The 23,988-nt window shown below is 48.8% G+C and overlaps 1 protein-coding gene across 6 annotated transcripts in view; it reads left to right on the forward strand.

Moving 5' to 3' along the window:
* Window positions 1-23,988, forward strand: part of MICAL2 (microtubule associated monooxygenase, calponin and LIM domain containing 2) — a 220,576-nt gene that overhangs the window by 80,042 nt on the left and 116,546 nt on the right. For 5 of the 6 annotated variants that reach the window (XM_058545997.1, XM_058545992.1, XM_058545993.1 and 2 more), the window contains exons 5-13: window positions 4,123-4,330; window positions 7,701-7,817; window positions 9,193-9,294; window positions 12,805-12,960; window positions 15,833-15,933; window positions 20,624-20,881; window positions 22,037-22,152; window positions 22,981-23,107; window positions 23,756-23,846. In XM_058545997.1, the coding sequence (XP_058401980.1) occupies window positions 4,123-4,330; window positions 7,701-7,817; window positions 9,193-9,294; window positions 12,805-12,960; window positions 15,833-15,933; window positions 20,624-20,881; window positions 22,037-22,152; window positions 22,981-23,107; window positions 23,756-23,846 (1,276 nt within the window). Of the gene's footprint in view, window positions 1-4,122; window positions 4,331-7,700; window positions 7,818-9,192; window positions 9,295-11,748; window positions 11,902-12,804; window positions 12,961-15,832; window positions 15,934-20,623; window positions 20,882-22,036; window positions 22,153-22,980; window positions 23,108-23,755; window positions 23,847-23,988 lie in introns of those variants that run through there. The other variant, XM_058545995.1, reaches the window with a different exon arrangement.

Raw genomic sequence — 23,988 nt, forward strand, 5'->3', positions numbered from 1 at the left:
CTGGGTGGGCGGTGAGGGTGTGGGAAGTTCATTCATCCATCAACTGTTTATTGAGGCCTCCTGTGTGCCAGGCCTTGTCCTGGGCTCTGAGCGTACAGACATGCAGAGGACACGGGGACAGTTTCTGAGGAGCAGTCATGCTGGCCTGGGAATTGGATGCAGATAATTATAAGATGCGGAACCTAGTTCCGGGGTAGCACTGAGAACAGAGCCTGTGGGAGGAATGTCCAGTCTAATTTGGGGCTTGAGGAAGGCGTTGTGGCTGAGTGTTAATGAAAAGTTCTCTTTCCTTGACAATAAGTCCCCAGCGGTGATAGCCCAGATGGGTCTGGGAAATGTGGAGAGTTCCTTTGTGCTGAGTTGTCACAACCCTTGGCATCCATGGTCTGTTTGCAGCACGCCCGACATCCAGAGCGTCAACTGTGGGCATGCTGGGGAAGCCCTCTTGTCTCCTGTTCCTCTGCCCAGGCGCGCAGCAGCCGTGGTTTTCTCTCTCTTGTCAGAACTCTGAGTTCCCATGTTAATCATAACAAGCGTGTTCCGAGAGGAACCAGCCTGGCCCCTGCCAACAGCCTTCTCTCCTGTCTTGATAACATCTGCACCAAATTTTCTCCCTTTATATAATTAGGCCCGTTGGTATTTACTTTGACTTTAGATTATGGTATGACTGGCGTCTCTGAAATTTCAGACCCAAAGTATGTGCTGGGGCCCAGGGTAGTGGGAAAGCTTTCACGGATGGGATTGCAGGTTTAGCTGGGAGGGTCAGAAACAGTACCTGGACTACTGTTTGCCTGAAAATGCACAGCAGCCCCACCATGGGTGGGAAAGGGATCTCCCGCCTTGCCTGGGAGCAGTGCTGGGTCAGGCCCTGAGGATGGAAGGATGCAGGAGGGCTCCCTCCTTCCCTTCCTGCCCTTCTTCACCCCACATCCTCCCACCCCCGCTCCATCCCTGGCCCTGGAGTGACAGAGCTCGGCAAACAGGAAAAGATGCACTAACTGCAAAGAAATGCAATGAATCCAGACTTAACCCCAAAGCCAACCTCAGAGTGTCGGTTGGGAGTCTTGCTTTGAAATGCCCGTCATGGTCTGGCTATGTCCGAGCTGGAGGAGCTGTTTGGGGTGTGAGATAAGAAGTGGAGCTGGGCTTGAGGGAGTTGGTTCTCTTCTCAGTCAGCTCCATCCAGAAAGCAAGAGAAAGGATTTGCCCACCCGCTCCCCGCATCTCTGGAGTGAGTTGTATCTCAGCAGTGACTTCACTTCCCCTTCTGGGGTTTCCACTAACTCTCTGGAAGGCTCCAGCCAGTAAGCCATGCTGATTGCGATGTGGGAGCTTCTGATATGCTTGTTTGCACTTTCCCTTTGGGATCCTGGAGGCCCCAGAAGAGTGATAACTGGATGATAGACTATTTGCGAGGGAAAGGAGAATGCATTTTTTTAAGATAAGGTTTGATCCCGAGCAGGAGGGAAGTTTCCAGACACCTCTGCAATGTCAGCAGTGAGGTATGGGCGCAGATTGCCTTCCCTACTGCCTTGTTGGGGTATCCTCGGTTATGTAGACCCCCCAGGTGAACTCTTGCCTCCTAGGAGGTGCCTAGGAGTCGGGCAGGGTGCTGCGCTGGGGTGTCTGTGACTCTCAGCCAGAATCCTGCCCTTTTCCTCTGTCCTTAAACAGTATTGGCGCTCCTCAGACGACTTTATTTGAATAAAGGGCTTTTGCCCAGTATAACTAGCTGGGTCATTATGTGTCTTCCCTTCTCTCCTGAACAGCTGTAGCTTCCTTGGTGAAGGGCCCTGGTCTTCTTCAACACTGCAGTATCCATTAAGACCTAGTGTGGGGCTTGTACAGAATCCTGTTTTGTCACCTCTGTCCACCACAGCCCCAGGGCCTACGAGACCAAGACCATATTCCTTTGCCTGTCACTTAAGACGGCATCAGGCTCTAGACTAACTCGCATCTCTTTTCTCTTCCCTTCCGCTCAAGAATCCTTCTCTCCATCCACCTTGAACTTCTTTCCCTTTCTCTTTGAATGGGCCATCCCCTCTACCGAAATGTTCTTTCTTCTTATTATTCCTGGCAAACCGGAAGCAGTACAGCATGGTAGGCTCTGGAGCGAGACCACCCAGGTTTGAATCCTGGCTCTGCCCCTGTCAATCTGTAAAACCATGGGCCAAATACTTAGCTGCTTTGTGCCTTAGTTTTCCCATCTGTGAAATGGAGACAATAATAGTTCCTTCCTTTGTTGTGAGGATTAAGAGCTAAAACACATAAAGCACTTAGATCAGTATCTGGCACATAGTAAGTGCTCAACAAATGTGGGCTGTGATGATGGTGGTGATGATCGTGGTGGTGGTGATGATGATGGTGATGATGATGATAAAGATGGTGGTGGTGGTGTTGGTGATGACGATAATTTTTAAAATCTTTCTCTGTGAAGTCTTTTCCAGTTTACCAGGCAGGATTAGCTTTTCCCTTTCTGGGCTCTATATAGAACTAACCACATGAGGTTCTAGTTATTTATTTCACAAGTCTGAATTTACCACTAGACTGAGAGTTCCTAGGACTGGGTCTTGGCAATAAGAATAACAATGTCTAGGCTAGCTTGTGCCAAACTTGGTACCATATGTTTTTTTTTCCCCTCATACAATTATTTTATTAAGATATAATTCACATACTGTAACATTCACTTTTGTAAAGTATAAATATCAGTAGTTTTAGAATATTCTCAAAGTTGTACAACCACCACCACTACCTAATTCTAGAACATTTTATCCCCATAAAAAGAAACCCTGTACCCCGCAGCTGTCACTTCCCAATCTCCCCTCCCCCATTCCCTTGCAACAACTAATCTACTTTCTGTCTCTATGGATTTGCCTATTCTGGACATTTCATGTAAATGAAATCATACACTATGTGTCTTTTTGTGTCTGGTTTCTTTTGTTTAGCATAATGTTTTCAAGCTTCATCCATTTATCAGCAATTCATTTCTTTTTATAGCTGAATAACATTCCATTGCATGGATATGCCACATTTTGTTTATTCATCCATTAATGGACATTTGGGTTGTTTCTATTTTTTGGTTATTATGAATAAGCCTGTTATGAACATTTGTGTACAAATTTTTGTGTAGACATATGTTTTCATTTCTCTTAGGTATATACCTAGGAGTAGAAAAGCTGGGTCACATGGTAACTCTATGTTTAACTTTTTAAGGAAAGGCCAAACTGTTCCAAAGCATCTGAGTCATTTTATTCCCACCAACAAGGTATAAGCTTCCAATATCTCCACATCCTCGCCAACACTTGTTTTTGTATGCATTTTTGGTTATAGTCATCCTAGTGGGTATGAGGTGGTGTCTTATTGTGGCTTTGATTTGCATTTCCTTGATGGCTAATGATGTTGAGCATCTTTTCACGTACTTATTGGCCATTTGTATATCTTCTTTGAAGAAATGTCTGTTCAGCTCATCTGCCCATTCTTGGGTAATTTGTCTTTTTATTGTTGAGTCATAAAATTCTTTATCTATTTTGGATGCTAGTCTCTTATTAGAAATATGATTTGCAGATATTTTCTCCCATCTGTGGATTATGTTTTCACTTTCTTGATAGTGGCCTTTAAAGCACAAAAGTTTTTAATTTTGATAAAGTCCAATTTATCTCTCTCTTCTTTTGTTGCCTATGCTTTTGATATCGTATCTAAGAAACCATTGCCTAATCCAAGGTCACGAAGATGTACCATAAGATTTTTCAAAGCAATCTTATTTTCAATAACCCTATGAGGAAAGAGTAATAGACCCATTTCACAGATGAGGAAGCTAAGAGGTCAAATGCTGAGATTTAAGCCTAGTTGAGTCGGACTCTGAACCTCACGTGTGTCTCACTGTGCCTCCCCCCAAGTCTCTTAACCTCTGGTCCCTTTTAGGGCTTGGCACAGTGCCTGGTAGACCCACAGGTAATGCACATTGGATGGGTGAATGGAAGGTCCTAATGGGTGCTCGGTTTGCACTTGCTGGTTGATTTGGGTGAACTGGAGTTTGCTCCTCAGTTACGCTGCTGACTTGGGGTTTGTGTCTACAATGCCAGAGGTCACTGAGTGTCTCTCTCTCCTCTCTCGCCTCCATAGTGTCTCATCATTGGGGGAGGACCATGTGGTTTGCGCACTGCCATTGAACTTGCCTACCTGGGGGCCAAAGTGGTCGTGGTGGAGAAGAGGGACACCTTTTCCCGGAACAATGTGCTGCACCTCTGGCCTTTCACCATCCATGACCTGCGGGGCCTGGGAGCCAAGAAGTTCTACGGGAAGTTCTGTGCCGGCTCCATCGACCACATCAGTGAGTGGAGACAGTGGTGGCACCCCGTGTGAGGAGGGGGCTGACCCTGGGCGGGGCACATCCCTCCACGTCGAGGAGCCCCCAGGATGTTCCATCTTGCAAGTCCCTGGGGGCTTCACTCATCCAATGGGCAGACATTCAGTGAAGGGCCTGCCTGGTGCCTGGTGCCTGGTGCCTGGTGCCAGGCCTGTGCTCTGCCCCGCTAGGCTATAAGCACCATGAGGTCGGGGACTGTGGCATGTCCTGTTCACCAGAGTCTCTCCAGGGTGTAAAAGAGTGGTTGACACATAGTGGATGCTCAATAAACTTCTGTTGAATGAACGAATGAATGAAATATAGAAAATAGAGTCAGAAGTCACCTAGTCTGCACTCTCAGAGAACTCACCGAGATATGGTCAAGAATAAAGTGTGCTTTAATATAGTAGTCAGACTTGCTAGACGAGTGCAGAAGAGGGAGCCACACAAAACCATTGAATGGGCCAGGTTGTCTAGGGCCTCTGGGGCAAAGGAGTTGGATGTTACATTGCCGGTTCTGGGGAGCCACAGCAGGCTTCAGAACAGAGGAATGACACAATTGACAGATCCTGTACCAAGTTTCCTTGAACTTTAAAAAGAGAGAAGGCATCATGACGGGGGTTCATCTGGATGGAGAAGGAGAGGCAATAGAGAACGTGGATTTCAGGTCCTGGCTATCCCTGAATGCTGAGGTAGGGCCAGGTGAGCACCGAGGCCCTCCTGCTCTGACGTTATTCACGCCTGGGTCTCTGAGGCAAGATCTGTGCAGACAGGCTGTGGGAGAGCAGCCTCCCTCCTCAGGCTTTGCAGGGACGAGGTCATTAGCCGATTTATATTTAGCAACCGTGACCCATAAAAGCCGGGGAGGTTAATACTGTGGGGAGACTTCAAGGGTTTGAACAGATTTGGGTCAAAATCTGTCTTGTCTATTTTCTGTGTGACTTGGGTCAAATTCCTTACCTTCTTCAAGCCCCAGTTTTGTTTCCCATAAACATGATTAATGCCCGCCACCCCGGCCTGCTGAGAGGATTAAATGAGGTCAAGCTTGTAATGTGCTTATCTGTGTCTGGCGCGTAGTGGATCCTCAGGACACACTGTGCATCCAGTGGTGTACAGTGAGCGAGAAGCAGCCAGGGTCCCCAAACCTCAGAATTCAGAGCTGCAGTCTCCCAACCAGGGGGTGGGAGGGGCACCCTGAGAGCCAATGCTCCTATGAGGACAAGAGCTGATGGGAAAAGGGTGTGGGGTTTGGGTGGGAATGACTGGAGAGGATTAATAACCACATAGGGCGTAATTTAGTCAGAACAGGAGAACTTACCAGCAGTGGCCCCAGAGTTTATTCCCACCCAGGGGTGAGAAAATTCCAGGAGAGAAATCTGGATTTGCCCAGAAAGCTGCAGTGTCAGCTTTCAGGATATTCCCTACCACCCACAGAAGGATGTATGTTCATTACCGATTTAGAACGACACCTTGAGCACCACTTCCTCACCAAGACCTCCTGAGAGGCAGGGCTGGGCATCAGGAGGCCTTATGAGGGCCCCAGGGCTGTTGGGCTGCCTTCCTGGCCAGGAGCCCCTCTCTGCCCCATTCACAGGGTCCCCCTGTAACCCCTAGTCCTTGGCAATATCCCAGTGTGCAAAAACACTGGCGGGACTCTGGAACTGAGATTCAAACCTTCACAGTGATCATTGTCAAGGGCAGCTCCAACACCTGTGAGAAGGGAGCAGGGAGAATTTATCAAGCACCTACTGTGTGCTGGAACCAGATAGACTAGGAACCTTGAAACTATGAGGAGAGGCCAGGCCCCACCAAGGCCTGCTTCCAGGCAGGAGGTGGATTGGATTCTTTAAGCCCAGCTGATTGGCTTCCTTTCAGAGTGCCCATGGTCTTCTCCAGCCTGGCCCAGCTTTGTCCTGGTCCTCAGCATTGCTCAACAGTTCTCAACTTGTCCCGTGTCAGCATCGTCCTCCAGTTCCTGCCATGCTGTTCCAAACCTCCACCACAACCTCCTCGTTCTTAGCAGATGGCCTCCCTCCTATGCTCTGGGGACGAGAAGCTCTGGCAGGCACTCCCCACCAGCCCCCTCGCCTTCGTCCTGCTCCGCCCCACCCACATACCCTTTCCTTCCTCTCACCCCCAAGTCAGAGGCAGAGCTGGCACCTCCTCTGCAACTCTAGGTTCTCTTGGTGTCCTTCCCTCCTTTTCACCTGCCCCTTACCTCACGCTGCCCCTCCTGTCTCTTGGCATTATGTTTCTTTACTTCAAAGTATTTGTTCCAGAAAGAGGAGATGTAGACTTTGTCTGTACTTTCCATTCATGCTTCCTTCTATTGTGGTCTGATTTCTGCCCCACCACTGTGCTAAAGAGATTTTCACCAGGGTCTCCAGAAGCTTCCTAACTCCCAGGTGCACTGGCCTCCTGGAGTCTTCATCTTTCTTCATCTCTCCGTGGGATTTGGTGTTCTTGGTCCCTCCTCTCTTGGCTTCCAGGACTGCGACTCAGGCTCTGTTCTGTCACTCTCCTGCCCTCCAACCCCCATGCCCTGCTTTATTCTGTTCACCTGTGTTTCCTCCATTAGAGGGTGTGTTCCACATCTCCCAGGCCTAGCGTGGCACCTGGCACATTGTAGGTGTTCGATAAGTGTTAAATGAACAAAGCCCGCGAAATACAGAGGGACCCACAGAAAGTTGCACACTTCACGCTCTGCAGAAAAGTATTTGGAGGCATACCCATTTGTGCTGAATGGTAGGGGACAATATAGAGAAACAAGGTGACACTCATTGGGAGAATTCGAGAGAGTGGGTAGGAGGTGGAAAACCACGAGCCCAGCTTTGTGGGGAGATTCCCCACCCCACCCCTTCCCCTGGATGAGAGTGTGGGCACAGTCTCCCCGAGAATGGGTCATTTGATCCCTGACTTTACTTATGGCTCTTTACTCTCTCTTTGCTTACTCCTCTTTCCATCTTTATTTTATCAAACCCACAGCCCAGCTCAGGAAGGAGGCAGGAAAGAAAGAGCCTCCATCATTATAGCATTCTCTAACAGCTGGAGCACAGTCTTGGAATCAGACAGGTCTGGGTCCACATTCTAGTTTTGCCGCTATGTGACCTTGAGCAAGTCACTTAGCCTCATTGAGCCTCAATCTCTCATCTATAAAATGAGAATAAGTATCCCAAAGGGCCACTGTAAGCATTAAATGAGAAAACGCCAAGAGTGCTTGGCACATGATTAGCGCTCAGTAATGATCATTATTGTATTTTGCTTGCTCAGAGATCACTGAATGGTGATCATATGGTATTCTGTATAGAGGAGACACTCAGACATTGCTACTGACAGTTCGCTTCCTTTCTAACAGGTATTCGTCAGTTGCAGCTCATCCTATTCAAGGTAGCCCTGATATTGGGAGTTGAAATCCATGTGAATGTGGAGTTCGTGAAGGTTCTTGAGCCTCCTGAAGATCAAGAAAATCAAAGTACAGTATAATTTTGCTTTTCTGTCTAGAAATCAGATATTGCAAAATGGAAATCACATTTGCAGCTCTCAGAGGGTGTTTCTGTAAGAGTTATTCTTATTGGGAGCTGTTTGGCATAATTCCATCAAAGGATATTTTACCTTTTTTGACACTTGCTGTCACTTCAGATTTGCTCTTCAGCTCCCAGGGGATTTATTATTAAGCCAATAAACCTGTAATTTGGTTACTCTGTCACTAGGAGGCGGTACTTTGACAAATGAAGTGTAATCAGTAAGTAGGATGAAAGACATAGATTTGGTTATCTGATAGAGTTCATTCACATGCTGTTCCAGCTGTGTGTGTACCCACGTAGACATGTGGATCCACTTGTTGTACCTGTACGATATTTTAAAATCCAATAAAGTTGCTAGAGCATATATGAAATAAATGCTCAAAATATTATTTAGTATATAATATTTTTAGGCTTTATCAAAGTATAATTTACAAACCATAAAATTCACCCATTGTGGGTATGTCCTACTTAGTAATTTTTCTCTTTTTCCTTTCAGTATGTTTACGTAAATTCTGCTCTTTTATACACACCGTGGTCAGAGAGTTTGTTCATGATGCTTCTGCATCTTATTATCCAAATCTTCTGCTCCTTGGGCATGGCTTTTACTTTTGGTCTAGCTTAGTGTCAAAGACCTTATAGCTTCACACGCAAGTTATACCTCTGATTTTTCCTATCCTCTGCCCACAATATTGAGAATTTAGGGAAATCGTTAGTTGGCTTTTGAGCAGGACAGCATCCGTTATTTAACTTTCAGAGACTTGTGTGTGCTTAACCTGTCCCAGACCTCTAGTGGACATTAAATCCTAATTATGGGTAACCAGCAAGGTTTCACCTGAAAATGGTTTCATAAAAGACCGTATACTGCACAACAGAACATTTTGAACAGAATGAAGTAGGAATTCAAACTGGTTTCATTACACCCTGAACATCCTTTTGGGTCTGTTTAGCAATGGGAGGACAGTGAGGAATGTGGAGGAATGTGAAGAGAGCATGGTGGAATCTGTTGAGAAAAATAAGATGCAAGAGAGACTGGTTTGAGAATCACTGAGGATAGACTCTCAGCCTTTGTAGAAACCTGTAAAGTGAGGCATGGAGTTGGCGCTGCTGGTTTACCTGGTCCTGGATTGAACTGAAACTAAAGCCAGAAGGACTGCAGATTCCAGTGTGAATCTGGACAGCTCCGGGTCTTTCCTCTGGAGTCTCTGTCTGGGGTGCCTATACCTGGTGGCATTGCCTATTTCTCACGGCCAGCACAGAGGGGGTATATTCCCTCCCTCCTCCTGCTTCTCTCTGCCAACTCATGTCATTTTTCTGTCCTGATAGAAATTGGCTGGCGGGCAGAATTTCTTCCTGCGGACCACTCTCTGTCGGAGTTTGAGTTTGACGTCATCATTGGCGCTGATGGCCGCAGGAACACCCTGGAAGGTGAAGACTCTTCTTGGGGCTGAGGATGGGGGGATGGGAGAGGGAGGGGGTGTATCAGAAAGGGGATGAAGAAGGGAGGGCAAGACGGCAGGTGCCATAGCTGGGTGGGGGTCTTGATATAAGAGCAGACCACCTCTCGTGCCTGAAGCTGAGTGTTTAGAACAGCCATTTAATTCCCTCTGAATCTCTGTTTTCCCAACTGTAAATGTAGATAATAGAACTCTCTCAGAGCATTATTACAAGGGCTGGGAAAGCACTCATATGTAAAAATGCTTTAGAAATGTCAAGTGCCTGAAAATTAAAAGAAAAAATGAACCTATATTTATCGAGCAGCTGCCAATGTGCAAGCCATGGTGCTGAGCACTTTCATACTTACTTCATCTAGCTGAGATAACCATTTTTTATACTATTAGTGGTATTAGTTTACTGTCAAGTATAATACTATAGAAGGAGGAGAGCATCTGTTTTCAGAGATTTCAAGCACACTCACTGCTGGGCAGTACGATAAGTTTTGCCCAAACTGTCAAGGTGCAAAACCATGCTTCTCCGAGTTCTATGTTTGGAAGCACATGTTGTCTTGGGGTAGCATCTAGTCAGGTTGAGAGAGGAAACCCATTGCCAGGAAATGCCTTCAGTCACCTCCACCCCAGCCCCAAGATTAATTGGTGCACAGGTTGTAGTAATTTGCACTAACTGTACTAATTTGAGACCAGGGGTTGTGGACAGAGTGGTCCCACGTGGCATCTCATAGACTGGGGACAAGTCTGCTTTCCGAGCTTGCCCTGCTGCAAGGCTGTAGGCTGTGGGTGTCTGACTGGCAGGACACCTTCTCTGAGGAGAGAACACACTCCCTGAAATAGGGCAGATCTTAGAGAATTCAGGATGTGTGGTCCGCCCAGCCAAGCCCCTTCCCACCTGCTCTGCAACCAGCGCTCCTTTCCTCTTTCCTCCCTTCCATACCTACTCCACCCCCCCTGCAATCAATAACCAATGTCTGACAAAGAAGGTTTAAGCTGCCAACCAGCAGGTTTTGCTGTTAGAGTTTATGGGGCCATTTTGATGGTTTGGGAAAACTGTAAATCTGAATATTTGAAAATCCAGGATCCATGCTCGGCTTGAGTATAGTTTGGCATTTTGTGAACATGAAAAGAAGGGTGGGGAAGAGGAGCAGCTTAGGACCAAGTAAGTAGACTAGAGCAAGGTTTCTCAATGGGCACTACTGACATTTGGGGCCATTCTTTATCCTGAGAGTTGTCCTGTGCCTTGTAGGATGCTTTTCAGCATCTCTGGCCTCCTCCCACTAGACACCAGTAGCACCCCCAGTTGTGGCAACCAGAAATGTCTCCACGCTTTGCCAGATGCCCCTTGGGGGGCTAAATCACCCTGGTTAAGAAATACTAGAGATTAATAACCATTTCTGACCATTTAGACAAAGGTCTAATGAAGAACAACTTAAAGGAGAGGGTATTAAATAGAAACCCAGGATTTTTAGTTAAAGGGATTTTTTTTTTTTTGTGAGGAGATCAGCCCTGAGCTAACATCCGCCAATCCTCCTCTTTTTTTGCTGAGGAAGACGGCCCTGGGCTAACATCGCTGCCCATCTTCCTCCACTTTATATGGGACGCCGCCACAGCATGGCTTACCAAGCAGTACTTCGGTGCGCGCCCGGGATCCGAACCAGCGAACCCGGGGCCGCCGCAGCAGAGCGCGCGCACTTAACCGCTTGCGCCACCGGGCCGGCCCCTAGTTAAAGGGATTTTTGATGAAGAAGTTTGAGAATCAGCATGAGGCTTGAGTGTACGATGGGCGAATGGGAGGGGAATTCCCAAAGGTGGCTGCAGACAGAGGTTCTGTCCAGTGACTCGGCCAGTGTGATGAGTGCCTTGAGTTAAGCTGAGTCAACAGCAGTGTCTGGGGCAGAAGGAAACTTCAGGACTACAGGACTAGTCAGATGCTATAAAGAAAGGGGACTAGGAAGATGGTCCATTGGAATGTGACCACCTACTTGTGATCCTTTCTGTACCTGCCTGTCATATTGTGATTTATAAGACATGTATATTTAGTCTTTGTCCCCTTTCTGGCACAGAGCTCCCCAAAACCCTTGGAATTTCCTGAGTAATAAGAGCAATGGGAGCATCTTTTGTTTCACTATTTAGTCTCTTGTCCTCTGTTCCTGAAATTGTTTCAGAGCCATAAAGGTGAAATGGGTGCCTTGTTATTCATAACAAGTCCCTTCGCATCACAACTGAGTTTATGTTAATGAGGTGTATTTTAGAAATCTCTTCAAGATGGGGGAGACTGGTTGTCAGGAGAGCCAATCATGCGACTAGAGGGTTGGAACTTGCAGCCCCACCCCCTGACCTCCTGGGAGGGGACAGGGGCTAAAGATTGAGTTCAATCATCAATGGCCAGTGATTCAGTCAATCTTGCCTAAGAAATGAAGCCTCTATGAAAACTGGAAAAGAGAGGGGTCGGTGAGCTTCCAGGTTGGTGAACACGTGGAGATTTGGGGAGAGTGGCATGATTGGAGAGGGCATGGAAGCTCGGTGCCCCTTCCCCATGCCTTGCCCTATGCATCTCTCCATCTGGCTGTTCCTGAGTTATCTAGTAAGTAAAATGTTTCTCTGAGTTCTCTGAGCTGCTCTAGCAAATTAATTGAACCCGCGAAGGGGGTCCTTAGAACCTCTAATTTATAGGTGGTCGGTCAGAAGCACAGGTGACAACATGGTCATGGAAGTAGGGCCAGTCTTGTGGGACTGTGGGATCTGATGCTATCTCCAGGTAGATAGCATCAGAATTGAGTCGAGTTGTAGGACACCCAGCCGGTGTCCTAGAATTGCTTATTGCTGCGGAGAGGAAAATCCCACATTGTAATTGCATGCAGAATTCTTACCACCATTAAAAAACAATTTCAATGTAAACCACTGAAAAGTGTAAGAACTCTGAGGAATCATTGTACCAAATTAATTGCAAGTTAGAGTTCCGTCTAGTCGTTAGACATTTATTGAGTGTGTACGAAGTGCCAGTCACTGTGGACTGGAGATAGAAAGAAAATTTGTTTCAATTCTTGTTCTGCGGGAATTCAATCTCATAATCCTACTTTACAAAGGGAAAAAAAAAATCATGAAAAATGCTATCAAGTAGTTTTTATTGTATAAAGTCAAGGTGTATGTGGGTCTTTCATGAGTTCCTAGTAATGCATCTTTAAAAGCATGAGCCCTGTGACTACCTGTTGGCGAAGATGGCTTTAGCCTCGTTTGTCGAAGCCTAACCAGGGTAACTGGTCCTGTGGATTGTGGGAAAGGAAAGAGTCCCACTGACTTAGGCTGCTGACATGTTTCTTCCTCGGGTACAGACTTTGGCCTCTCTGCCTCCCCGTGTTCTCTAGAGATCTAGAATTCTGGTTTCACTGGCCTGTGGGGCATCTGAGAATAGCTTTCTCAGTAATTTTTTTCACTTTTCACACCAAATCCAGATGAAAGACCTGCTTTTCCCCTTTTCCTCACGCAGGGTTCAGAAGAAAAGAATTCCGTGGGAAGTTGGCTATTGCAATCACCGCCAACTTCATAAACAGAAACAGCACAGCTGAGGCCAAGGTGGAAGAGATTAGTGGCGTGGCTTTCATCTTCAATCAGAAATTCTTTCAGGACCTTAAAGAAGAAACAGGTGGGAGCTTCATCTTTCTCCAAACCAGGCCATTGTCCCTGCTTCCTGATGTGCGCGGAGGAGCAGCTGGCTGTCCCGGCTCTAGGGACTGGGAGACTCAGTCTGATCAAGTGGAAACAGGGATTTCTCCTTAGGATAATAATGGGCAGGATTCCTTCAAGGACAAGAGGGAGTCTTGAGGGAAAGTTCTAGATGTGGTACATGAAAACATATGAACATTTCTTTACTCGGGAGACATTTACTGAGTGCCCATAGAGCTAGCACTCAATATCGTGGGATATGGAGTCGAGGTTGACACGCTCCCCTCCCAAAGTGGCTTCCTGTCCAGGGACACCCACATAAACCATCCTAATGCAAGCTGGTCAGTCTATGCCCAGGGTTAGTGTGAGATTAAGGGAGCGCTCTGAGGGGGGAGCCGGTAATCTGTGGGTGGTCCCTGAAGAAGCGTGGGTGCTTTTGTGCAGTGTGCCAGTGGCCCTCCCTCCTGGGGGACATCCAGGGATGCCCGAGAGCGTGCCACTCACCCAGGGGCATCGCTGTCCCCCAGCTGTGGGCCTGGAGGAAAGAAGATATGCATTCATTTACTCAGCAAATGTTTATGGAATGCCTGCTCTGTACCAGATGCTGCTCAGGGACGTGAGGTAGAGCCGTGGGCAAAACAAACAAAACCGGCTCAGGGGGAGACCATCCATAAACAAATAACTAACTAACACATCAGGGGTCTATAAGGCTGGTGGGGAAAAATAAAGCAGAGTGAGGGGAAGAGGGATGAAATGCCGGCTCCCAATTAAGTATATTCCAGATTTTTTCCCTTTCTTTTTAACATGATTTAAAAAATATATATTTCTCCTTGAAAAGGCAGTGTAACAACAATGTTAAATAAAATATGTATGCTAAAAATAAATCATCCACACCTAGCACCAGCTAGCCCAGGCATAGTCCTCATTTTCCTATACCCCTTTGAGGTAATTTTCCACCTGCACCCTTCCTGTTTACATGGCTCTGGCTGTCATCGTAGTGGTGATGCTCTTCATTATTCTGCTTTTCTCATTCAGCATCACATTGAAAATAACTGTCTGCATTGCAACCTAGACCTCTGGATGGTCAGTTGGGGCAGAATAGCTCATTAAGTGGATGTACTGTCACTGCTGAAGCATTTAAACCGTGGGTTGGCAAACCGTGGCTGGCCACATGTTTTTGTATTGCCTTCCAGCTCAGAATGGTTTTAATATTTTGAATGGCTGAAGAAAAATCAAAAGAAGGAGATTTTGTGACAAACTGAAAACTATATGAAATTCAAGTTTCAGTGTCCATAAGTGAGGGTTAATTAGAACACAGCCACCCTCATTTGTTGACGTGGTTGCCAATGGCTGCTCCACCATGAGCGGTCGTGACACAGACCGGATGGCCCATAAAGCCCCAAATGTTGACTATCTGACCCTTTCCAGAATCAGTTTGCTGACCTCTGATTTATATCTCTCAGTTATTTACTGTTACAGATAAAACTGCTTCTGTTGGATTATTTCTTTAAGATAGTTTTCTAAGAATGGGATTTCTTATGGAGCCAGACTCTGCCTCTCGCTAGCCACAGTGATGTGTGCCCATCGCATGACCCTCTGAGTTCTACCACAGTTGCATTATTTTATTAAAAAAGTATTTCCTTCCAGCATATTATGTCCTTTTGAATGATTTAAGAATTCTCTAACTCTCCCTTCCCCTCAAAAACCAAGAAAATACTTAAACCACCAAATATAAATTATGACAGGACATTGAGTGTGTTTTTCCAAATATCTTAATGGGCTTCCTTTATACTTTGCTGTGGTCGTCACCTTTGGCCATTGTTTCACAACAGTGCCCCTCACACAGTGACAGCAATGAATTTCCTCTGATTCTCTGGGGGGCCCTCTGCATTGATGGTTGGTTCCTATTTAACGGGTTAATAAAGGGGTTCCTATGGTTACCCGGCACGCCTCTGTGCTAAGTTGCCATGCATCTCTCTCTCTCCCTTCAAAGAAGCTAAGCCAGTGGTTCTCAAACTTGAGCATGTATCAGAATCACCCATAGGGCTTGTTAAAGCACAGACTGCCAGCCCCACCCCAGAGTTTCCGATTCAATAGGTCTGGGCTGGGACCCTGATCATTTGCATTTCGAATAAGTTCTCAGGTGATGCTGTTGCTGCTGGCTGGGGTCCCCGCTTTGAGAACCACTGAGCTAAGCTATCATCTCACAGCATTGTTTTAAATGTGGAAACCTAGTCTATAAAGTGTTTTGCAATTGGTGGAAAGTGCAAAAAGATACAACCCAGCCCTTTAACATGAGTTGTTCCTTACCAGGGTTTTCACACACGGCAGGGGAGTGGTAGAAACATCCCTTAGCATAGTCTTTGGAGAATTGACACAGCTCTTTGCGTGGGACTTGGAATCAGACAGGCTGGGGTTCCAATCCTGGCTGTGTCCCTGCTTAGCTGCCATGCCACGGGCAGCGCCTACTCAGCTCTAACTTGGAAATACTGGTCCACAGCCCCTAAGGACTTTATGAGTTTTCAAAGAAATAGTACCTTAATCATATTGCAATATATAAAATTGCATCAGATTGCATCAAATCAACATGTTGTGCACCTTAAACTTACACATTGTTATATGTCAATTATATCTCAATTGAAAAAAAAGAAATAGTGTCTTTGTGGGACTATAAAAGCTAGCTGTGTGGCCTGGGTAAATTCTGGCGCTCGGTTTTATCTTTTCCGGCCGTGTATGCCTTAAAACTTGTCTAACATGAAAATAATGAGACCTGTAACGAGACAGAGTGGAGCTCCTGCACACAGCAGGTGCCAAGGAAGTGATGCTGAGTCCGTGACCGCTTCTCTTTTCAGGGATTGATCTGGAGAACATTGTTTACTACAAGGACAGCACGCACTATTTCGTCATGACTGCCAAGAAGCAGAGCCTGCTCGACAAAGGTGTCATCCTTAATGTACGTATCTCTTGGCTGTCATGTCCTGACTGTCTTTCCCTCTGTGACCTGGGCTAGCAACATCAGCAAGTGTGCAAGCAGACGTCATCCTGCCAGACACTGAGCAAGTGGGGGAAGAGGGAAGGGACAGCTGCCCACTACCTTCTCCTTGGTGTTGCATGAGTGTTGGATGAAGGAGCCCACACCAATTATGCAGAGGTGTTTCTGCAGAGAGCTGGGGGTTGGGGGCTGAGACCCTTACCCAGGTGTCAGGGGGGATCTTTACCACTGAGAGATCAGCCAAGTCTTTTCCTTCCCCATGTCTCATTCAGCCCTGCCTCCTTTTCTGGGAGGTCACCCATCATTTGGAGGCAGATGGCAGCTCCTTGTCCTAGTGGGACACAGAGACACTCTCACTTGTGAATTTCATGCTGTGGCCTCCTTGTCATGGTACGGGGCAAAGCTCTCTATTTTTGCAGTCCAAAAGATGAGTTGAATCTTGGCTCTGTCACGTATGAACTCAGGACTGTGACTAAGCTTCTTAACCTTTCTGAACCTCAGTTTTCTTATCTACAGAATAGGAATAATAGTTTCTGTCTGAACGGGTTGTTCGGAGGAGTAAATTAAAAAACATATATGGGGTGCCTGGCACCATGCCTGGCATGTAGTGGGTTTGTAGATTCCACCATAACTTCTCTGCCTGGTTTGGACACCTGGTTTGTCCTGCTGGCCTCATGGCCTCTGCTTCCTGCCTTTGCATCTTCATGGCTAAACAGGGAACAGGATTCGGAGGAAGGAGCACATGGAGAGGCAGTCCCTGGGCTAGAAGCTTCTTGTTGGGTTTTCAACCCTTCCAGAGTCCCTGTTCCTGCCACTGCTGCTGCTGTAGCCTCAAGATAAGGATCACGCAGTCTGAGGTCAGCCTGCTGTCTGGTGTCGGCCTACAGCCCAGGCAGCACGGTGACCATTCATTGCTGCTTGTCAGAGAAGAATGTGCCTGTCCTCTCGCCAGCTTGTGCTGGCAGCCAGCCGGGCAGCATTAGTAACCCAGCCTTCCCCTGGACCTCCTCCACATCGGCTCAGGTCTTTGCTGAGAGCCTGAGTTGCTGGACAGGAGGCTGTGAATGAGGACGTGGGGGTTGGATGAAGCTGACTGAGCACAGCCAGCAGCTGTGTGAGTGATGGGTTTCAACATCTGGCGCCCCACTGCTGACCCGGGCTGGGGGAGGCGAGGCGGTGTCCGCTTCTTCCCTCTGCTCCACAGGCGTCCCTCCGGAAGTTGACTCCTCTGTTGGGATGCCTGTGTTAGTAGTGAAGGACCCCTCAGCATCCAGGGGTGGGCACCTTTGCAGAGGAGGGGCTGGGGAGGCCTTTGCCAGCATCCCCCCCTCCCCATCCCCCCCACCCCTGCCACGAGGTGTCAAGCAAAGTTTGACTTGAGTTTCCTATTTCACTAGCTGAGTGCTCCAGCCTTATGGAATGCTGACGTTCCCTCCGTTATCCCAGGGCATTTGTCCAGGCCATGACATGTTGCTCATGGTCACTCAATTCCTTCGCAGTTGTCAGAGCCCCTCCATACTCTGTCTCAGGTTCTGTCATGGCACAGCTGGGCAAGAGTGACTCGCCTTGGTCCCATCATTACTGTGAAGGAGCTGGGAGCAGATCCCGGGCTGGTTGTGGACCTCACCAAGGCCTTCCTTCTCCCTCAGAGACTCCAGGAGCATCTTCTGAGCTGGTGCTGAGGGGCCTCTAGGTGTAAGACGCAAACTTTCATCTAGAAATTGGAGGCCTTAGGCTGGACGTGGGAGAACTGGATACTCATTTGGTTCAGGAGCTCTGGCCTGAGTCTCCAGGTATCCAGCTAAGCTCTACAGCATTTGCATAAGCTGCAAGCTGACCCATCTACCCGAGCCTTTTAAATTAACATTCTTTTCTTGCTCTTGGAGAAATGACGAGTCGTCTCTGTTTTCCTCTTCCTGTGTTGGTCAGCATCTTCCTAAAGGCACACAGAAGGTGCTGGGTGAGTGTTCACTGAATGACTCACAGATCTGCTTCTCTTTCTCTTCCTCCTGATCTCTAGGCTTCTTTCTAGGCTATTGAAGGGGGAGTAAAGTTTCTCCTCCAGAAACCATGCCTCTGGGCTCCCAGCTGTGTCCATCGTGCTCTCGCCGACAAGGAGGATAGCCTTTCCCCCTTGGACCCTGCCTCTGCTGGCCCACACACAAGCAGGCTAGGATTCCTGGATGCGGTAGGCTTGGTGTCGCCACAGTGGGACGGAGCAAGCTTGGTTGCCAGGTGTATGAGGTGGGCGCACATCACAGCTAGTCTCCGGATGCTGAGTCCGCACTCACTGGAAGCATTAGACGGGCCTTGCCTGACTTTCTCTTCTGATCTACAGCCTCTTTCCAGCTCACCACTCGGGTGACTATCTTCCTTTTGGATTCCCCACCCCTTGCTCATTTTTGCTGCTTCCCTCCCACCGCCCCACCTCTCTGTCTAGGATCCAGCCTCTCTCCAGGACCCGAGGCCTGTGGAAGATGAGGCCCACACCATCCCCCTGCCTTGATCTTCCTTTAGAACTGCTTCCCTGGGCCTGCCCACTTTACTTACAGCCTCATTCGCACTTTTTTCTCTCTTGGTCTTGTTCTCACCCCTTCCCTACATTCTGCTTCTGCTGTCCACAGGAGGGCAGGGACCTCCTGCCCTGCAGGGCCCTACCGCTCCTCCCAGCAGCCCTGGGCCAGGTGGGCTGTCACCCCAGTGCAGCCTGGGGGTCTGCTCCCTTTGCCAGGCCCCCACACTCCTGCTTGGGCATCAGGACCAGGCTCTGCCTTCATTGCACAATGTCCCCGTTCACCCCTCACTTGTCCACCTCGGGAGTGCTGGGGCATGTTTTTAAGAGGGGGGTATTTTTGAGAGCTCTCCGTTTCACTCTTCCCCATCTCCTCTCCACACCTTCAAGGAAGAGAAGTGATCATGTGACTGTAGGGACAAGTATGAGAAAGGAAAGTAAAGAGCAGGAGCTCCAGCCTGGACCCTGTGACCCGATAAAGGGCTCTGGGGCCAGCATGGGTACATTTGGGTGATGTGGTTTGGATGTGGAAATGTTAGAATTTCCAGAACAGGGTATTTGAAATCATGGCTCTTGGTAATATTGACACAGTCAGTCACTCTGTTTACAGAAAATTGACACAGTTTGGTCACTCTGTAGAAAATTGACACAGTTGGTCACTCTGTTTGTAGATGAGGCCGTGCCTTCTAAGACCTTTGTAAATGCCCTTGCTGGCGCCTTAGGTGGGTCCAGAATGCACTTCACCATATGCTGTGTCTTATGCCATCGTGAATTACTGGGCACAGGAATTCATTCATTGAGCACTTCCCGTGTGCCAGGCACAAGGCTGGGATTTCATGTCTCGTTCTGACATGAGGACGGTCTCCTTTGGTCCTCGCACGGCTCTGTGGAGTAGATTTTGTTATTCCCATTTTACAAACAAGAAAGCGGAAATACAGAAGCGTTCAATATCTTGTCCCAATTTACGCAGTCAGTAAACAGCAGAGGTGGAATTTGACCTGTTGCTCTTGGTGACCTTAAGGCCTGTGTTGGTCTTAAACACCAGTCCCTGTCGCCTCCCACCGCCATCCTGGCCTATGCACTTTCTGTGTCACCTTTTGGGAAAGATAGTCTTTCAGTTCCTTTAGCCGCACGATGAGCAGATTTGACTCTGGGAGATGTCCTACAGTTCCTTGCCGGTATCCCTCCAGGATGAATATCCTAGTCCTCTAAGCTCGGGGTTCTCCCCTCCAAGCAGGGAAGTATAACAATGAACACTGTAAGAGCAAAGCAGGGCCCTGAGTCACCCTCAGCCTGTCGAGAAAAGGGGTAACTGATTGTGGAGAGAAGGTCTGTGAGTTCCGTCAAGCACCCATTTCTTTTCTGGTCTTGTTTGACCGTGGAACGCAGCATAACAGGACCACGGCTTAGGTCAGTCCATTATAAAATCACTCTTTCTCACTTATTCCTTAAATTAAAAGGCAAAGGGCCGGCCCCGTGGCTTAGCGGTTAAGTGCGTGCGCTCTGATGCAGGCGGCCAGGGTTCGGATCCCAGGCGCGCACAGACGCACTGCTTCTCCGGCCATGCTGAGGCCGCGTCCCACATACAGCAACTAGAAGAAAGTGCAACTATGACATACAACTATCGCCTGGGGCTTTAGGGGGGAAAAAAAAAAATTAAAAGGCAAAGCCTTTTAATTTTTTTGAAAGTTATCACAAGAACCAGCCATATGAAATACACTTCTCCATTTGCTGCAAGACCGTTACTGAGTACACTGTTCATTACAACACAACATTCTCTGTCGAAATTCCTACGTGAGACAGTGCTTTTAAAATTGAGTGCCAGGAAAATAATCCTCCCCTAAGGAATTTCTATGCTTCCTTCTTTCTGATAAGAAAAGCTCTGTAATATGTCACATTTCTCTTTTGTCTTGGATGCCAGGAAGCTCGAAGCCAAATTTGATGCTTAATCACAACTCTGTTAACCCTCGCAGATGGCTGACGTGGTTCCTCTTTATTCCCTTGGCCCGGATTTTCTATGTCTGTTCTGATTAGCCTTACTGTACAAACCCACTCCAAGTCCTTTTACAAAGAAGAGGGTGTGAATCCTTGCTCTTTAGAGGGGCGGTTGCTGCACTGTGCTCTTGTTCTTCCCCCCAGGACTACATCGACACAGAGATGCTGCTGTGTGCAGAGAACGTAAACCAGGACAGCCTGCTTTCCTATGCTCGTGAAGCTGCAGACTTCGCCACCAATTACCAGCTGCCATCTTTAGACTTCGCCATGAACCATTATGGGCAGCCCGACGTGGCCATGTTCGATTTCACCTCCATGTACGCCTCAGAGAACGCGGCCCTGGTGCGCGAGCGTCAGTCACACCAGCTGCTCGTGGCCCTGGTGGGCGACAGCTTGCTTGAGGTACTGTCTACGTTTGGCGCCCCCTCGTTCCTGCTAGAAGACAGATGCCTGCATTTGTGTTCTGGCTTGCAGCATCTGCTGTCATGCAGCCGGAGGAAGGACGGGCTCTCAGCCAGTTGGCAAGACTCTGCGGAGCCCCACCTGGCCTCGGAGGCGGCCCTTGCACTAATTCAGAAGAGCCAGTTCTGCCTGTGTATAGGCAGGAGAGCTTTCTCTCCCAGCTCTGGGTTTTTCTGGGCTAAACTCTGTTGAAGTACGCAATAGGCGGCCCTGGTCTGGACTACACAGGCCATCCTTCTCAGAGCGTGCAGACCCTCAGCTGGGCCGAGACTTCTTCCTCACGTGGGTGGCTCTCTGTAGCCTTTCAATATGGAGAGTGTGTAGGATGCGAGAAAAGTGTGTGAGCCACAAAGTCCAGTTTCCGCTCACGGCCTCCCTGCTCAAAATTCTTCCCAGAAAAATCTACAGGTACAAGGATCCTTAGATTAAGTGACTGCTTTCAGAAGGGATAAATTTTTATCTTTAATGTAAGCACTAACTAAAAAATGTTTGTGTATTTGTCACAAGTAAGAGTCAAATTCCAAACGACGCTGTGGGTGCACATGGGACAGTTTAGTTAGAACTTAGCTCGGTGAGTCACTCCTTGCTCGCCGTGGCGTGTGGACTCTAACCTAAGCTCCTTGGTTAAGCACTTCTGTCACAGTCCCCCTTCTCAGCTGTCTCTCTCCTCCCATGCTCTCTGTTCTAGCCCAGCCAGACGGGCTGTTCTTCCATCAGGCTCAGCCACTAAGCCTTTGCCCACGCTATTCCTGAATGGATCAAGATCACAATCCTATCCATTCTTTAAAATCAGCATAAGTGCCACTCTTGTATGAAGCATGCCCCGTTTTCCATCCCCCTCCCCCAGGGTGGGAATTTGCCTCTGACTTTTTTGAGCCCCAGAGCATTTTGCTGTCCCTGTGTCATAGCACCCTTTACGTATGACTTTATGCTACAGGTCTCTGTGTTTGTGGTGAATCCTAGTGGGCTGCCATGTTGCCTCTCTGTCCTGCCAGTGCCTTGCATGGGCCTGGTGATCAGCAGTGCTGGACAGAGTGGGAGAGCAGCCTGGGACTGGTTAGAATCAGCTGGGGTTTTGCATGTTTTCTTTTGCAGCCGTTTTGGCCCATGGGCACAGGCTGTGCCCGCGGCTTCCTGGCAGCCTTTGACACGGCGTGGATGGTGAAGGGCTGGGACCAGGGCACTCCTCCCCTGGAGCTGCTGGCTGAAAGGTGAGGGTCGACATCTGGGCTCCCAGCTGGGGGCAGGGCCGGGTGAAAGGCTCAGGCGGGAGAGGGAGCGAGGCTGGCCCTCAGGCGGCTCCTGGGTGAACCTGGAGCCTCTGTCCCCTCTCATCTGCCTTCTCACATGTGGCCTGATTTGATCATCCGGGTCCCCGAGGAAACTTTCTCCACCATGATCTACCTCCTTCAGTGACTTTCTCTGGGGGCTAGGACCTTAGGCCCTGGATGCCAAAGAGAAATCTTCATCTTGGGGGGCCCTGAAGTTGGGGTTCCTGGCACTGCTCAGGGGCCAGAAGAGATTTATTTAGAGGGGCCTTCATTGCAGCGCTGAGTCCACCCTGCTGGAGGCTGGTTCTCTGACCAACCAGGCTTCTTCCACTGCGGAGATCCTGGGCTTCCTCCCAGACCCCTGCTGCCGGCCATGTGGCTGTGACAGCTGGTGGACTGGGAGAAGTCAGGGCTTGTGGGTGGGGACAGGCCTCTGCTGATCTTGGGTGTGGAAGCCTGTGGTCATGGAGGACAGGCCACAGGAGGCTGCGTGGCTGAGTGGTGGTTATAGCAAAACCTCAGGTTGCCGTGCTGCCAGCTCTGCGTCCCCGCCCTCTGCCCGGGGAGGGGGCGAGTGTCCTCTGCGTCCCTGCCTCCTCTCGGCCCCTTTGACCCTCCCCCGCTTTGCAGATCTCAAGAACTACAAGGGCCAGGCGTTGCAGGGAGGGGTTATACAAACGTGTCTGAGAAGCCCTGAAAGCAGGGGGCAGACGGGGGGCCTGAGGCCGCAAGAGCAATCCCTGACCCCAGGGCTCTGCCTCCCTCCAGAGAAGGTCTTTACCGGCTGTTACCTCAAACGACCCCAGAGAACATCAACAAGAACTTTGAGCAGTACACGCTGGACCCGGGGACGCGGTACCCAAACCTCAACTCGAACTGTGTCAGGCCCCATCAGGTAGGTCCTTCCTGAGGCCCCATCTGGGTCACCCTGTACTGAGCCCTGGGAAGGGGGTCACCTAAAATCCTGGCACATCCCTGGAACTGAGGCCACCAATGCCTCTTGGCCCAAAGGTAGGACCAATTCCTCTCTCTAGGAGAAGCATAGGAGTAAATAGAGTCAGCATCTCTCTGGCCCACAGGAGAGAAATGGAACACATATAAGTATGTGTCCACATATGTACGTATGTTTACATATGTTTCTTTGTCGTCACACGTTTGTGTTGCTAAGCGTACCTCTCTCAAAGAATCTTCTTGGCCAAATATTGAGTCCTTTCCATCCACAGTCCTAGAGTCTATTTTTTCTCCCATTGAGTCAGAGCCATGTAACCCCCAACCTCTTCAGTCAATAGCGCAAAGAAAGGTGTGAATTTTTAAAATAATCAATTACATATATTCTCACTTGCGTTCTCCCACATCTGGGTGGATAATTGGGATCTGTTGCTCCATGTGCTGAGTTGCCTGGGTTCCCTTGCTGAAGGTCATGCCCTCCTGTGTTGGAGGAAAAGGGTGGCCGACATTGAGTAGCGGGGGCTGAGTTCAGAGACCCTGAGCCTGGGCTTTGGAAGCAACCTGGTGGGCAGCCGTGTGGTCTCTCTGCTCGTAGGTGAAGCATTTGTACATCACTAAGGAGCTGCACCAATTCCCTCTCGAGAGGATGGGCTCACTAAGGAGATCTGTCAACCTCTCCAGGCGGGGTAAGTGGCTCTCATGGACCCTGGCCAGGCCACTGGAGGGTCTTTGTGGGGAGGGTCCTGCCTGGTGGCCGTGGGGGCACAGGCCCTGTAGCCAGCCTGGCTCTGGTCTGAACTGTGAGACCCTGGCCAGCGCCTCTCCTCT

The sequence above is a fragment of the Diceros bicornis genome, chromosome 7, assembly GCF_020826845.1.
Source record: "Diceros bicornis minor isolate mBicDic1 chromosome 7, mDicBic1.mat.cur, whole genome shotgun sequence".
NCBI classification, from domain to species: Eukaryota; Metazoa; Chordata; class Mammalia; order Perissodactyla; family Rhinocerotidae; genus Diceros; species Diceros bicornis.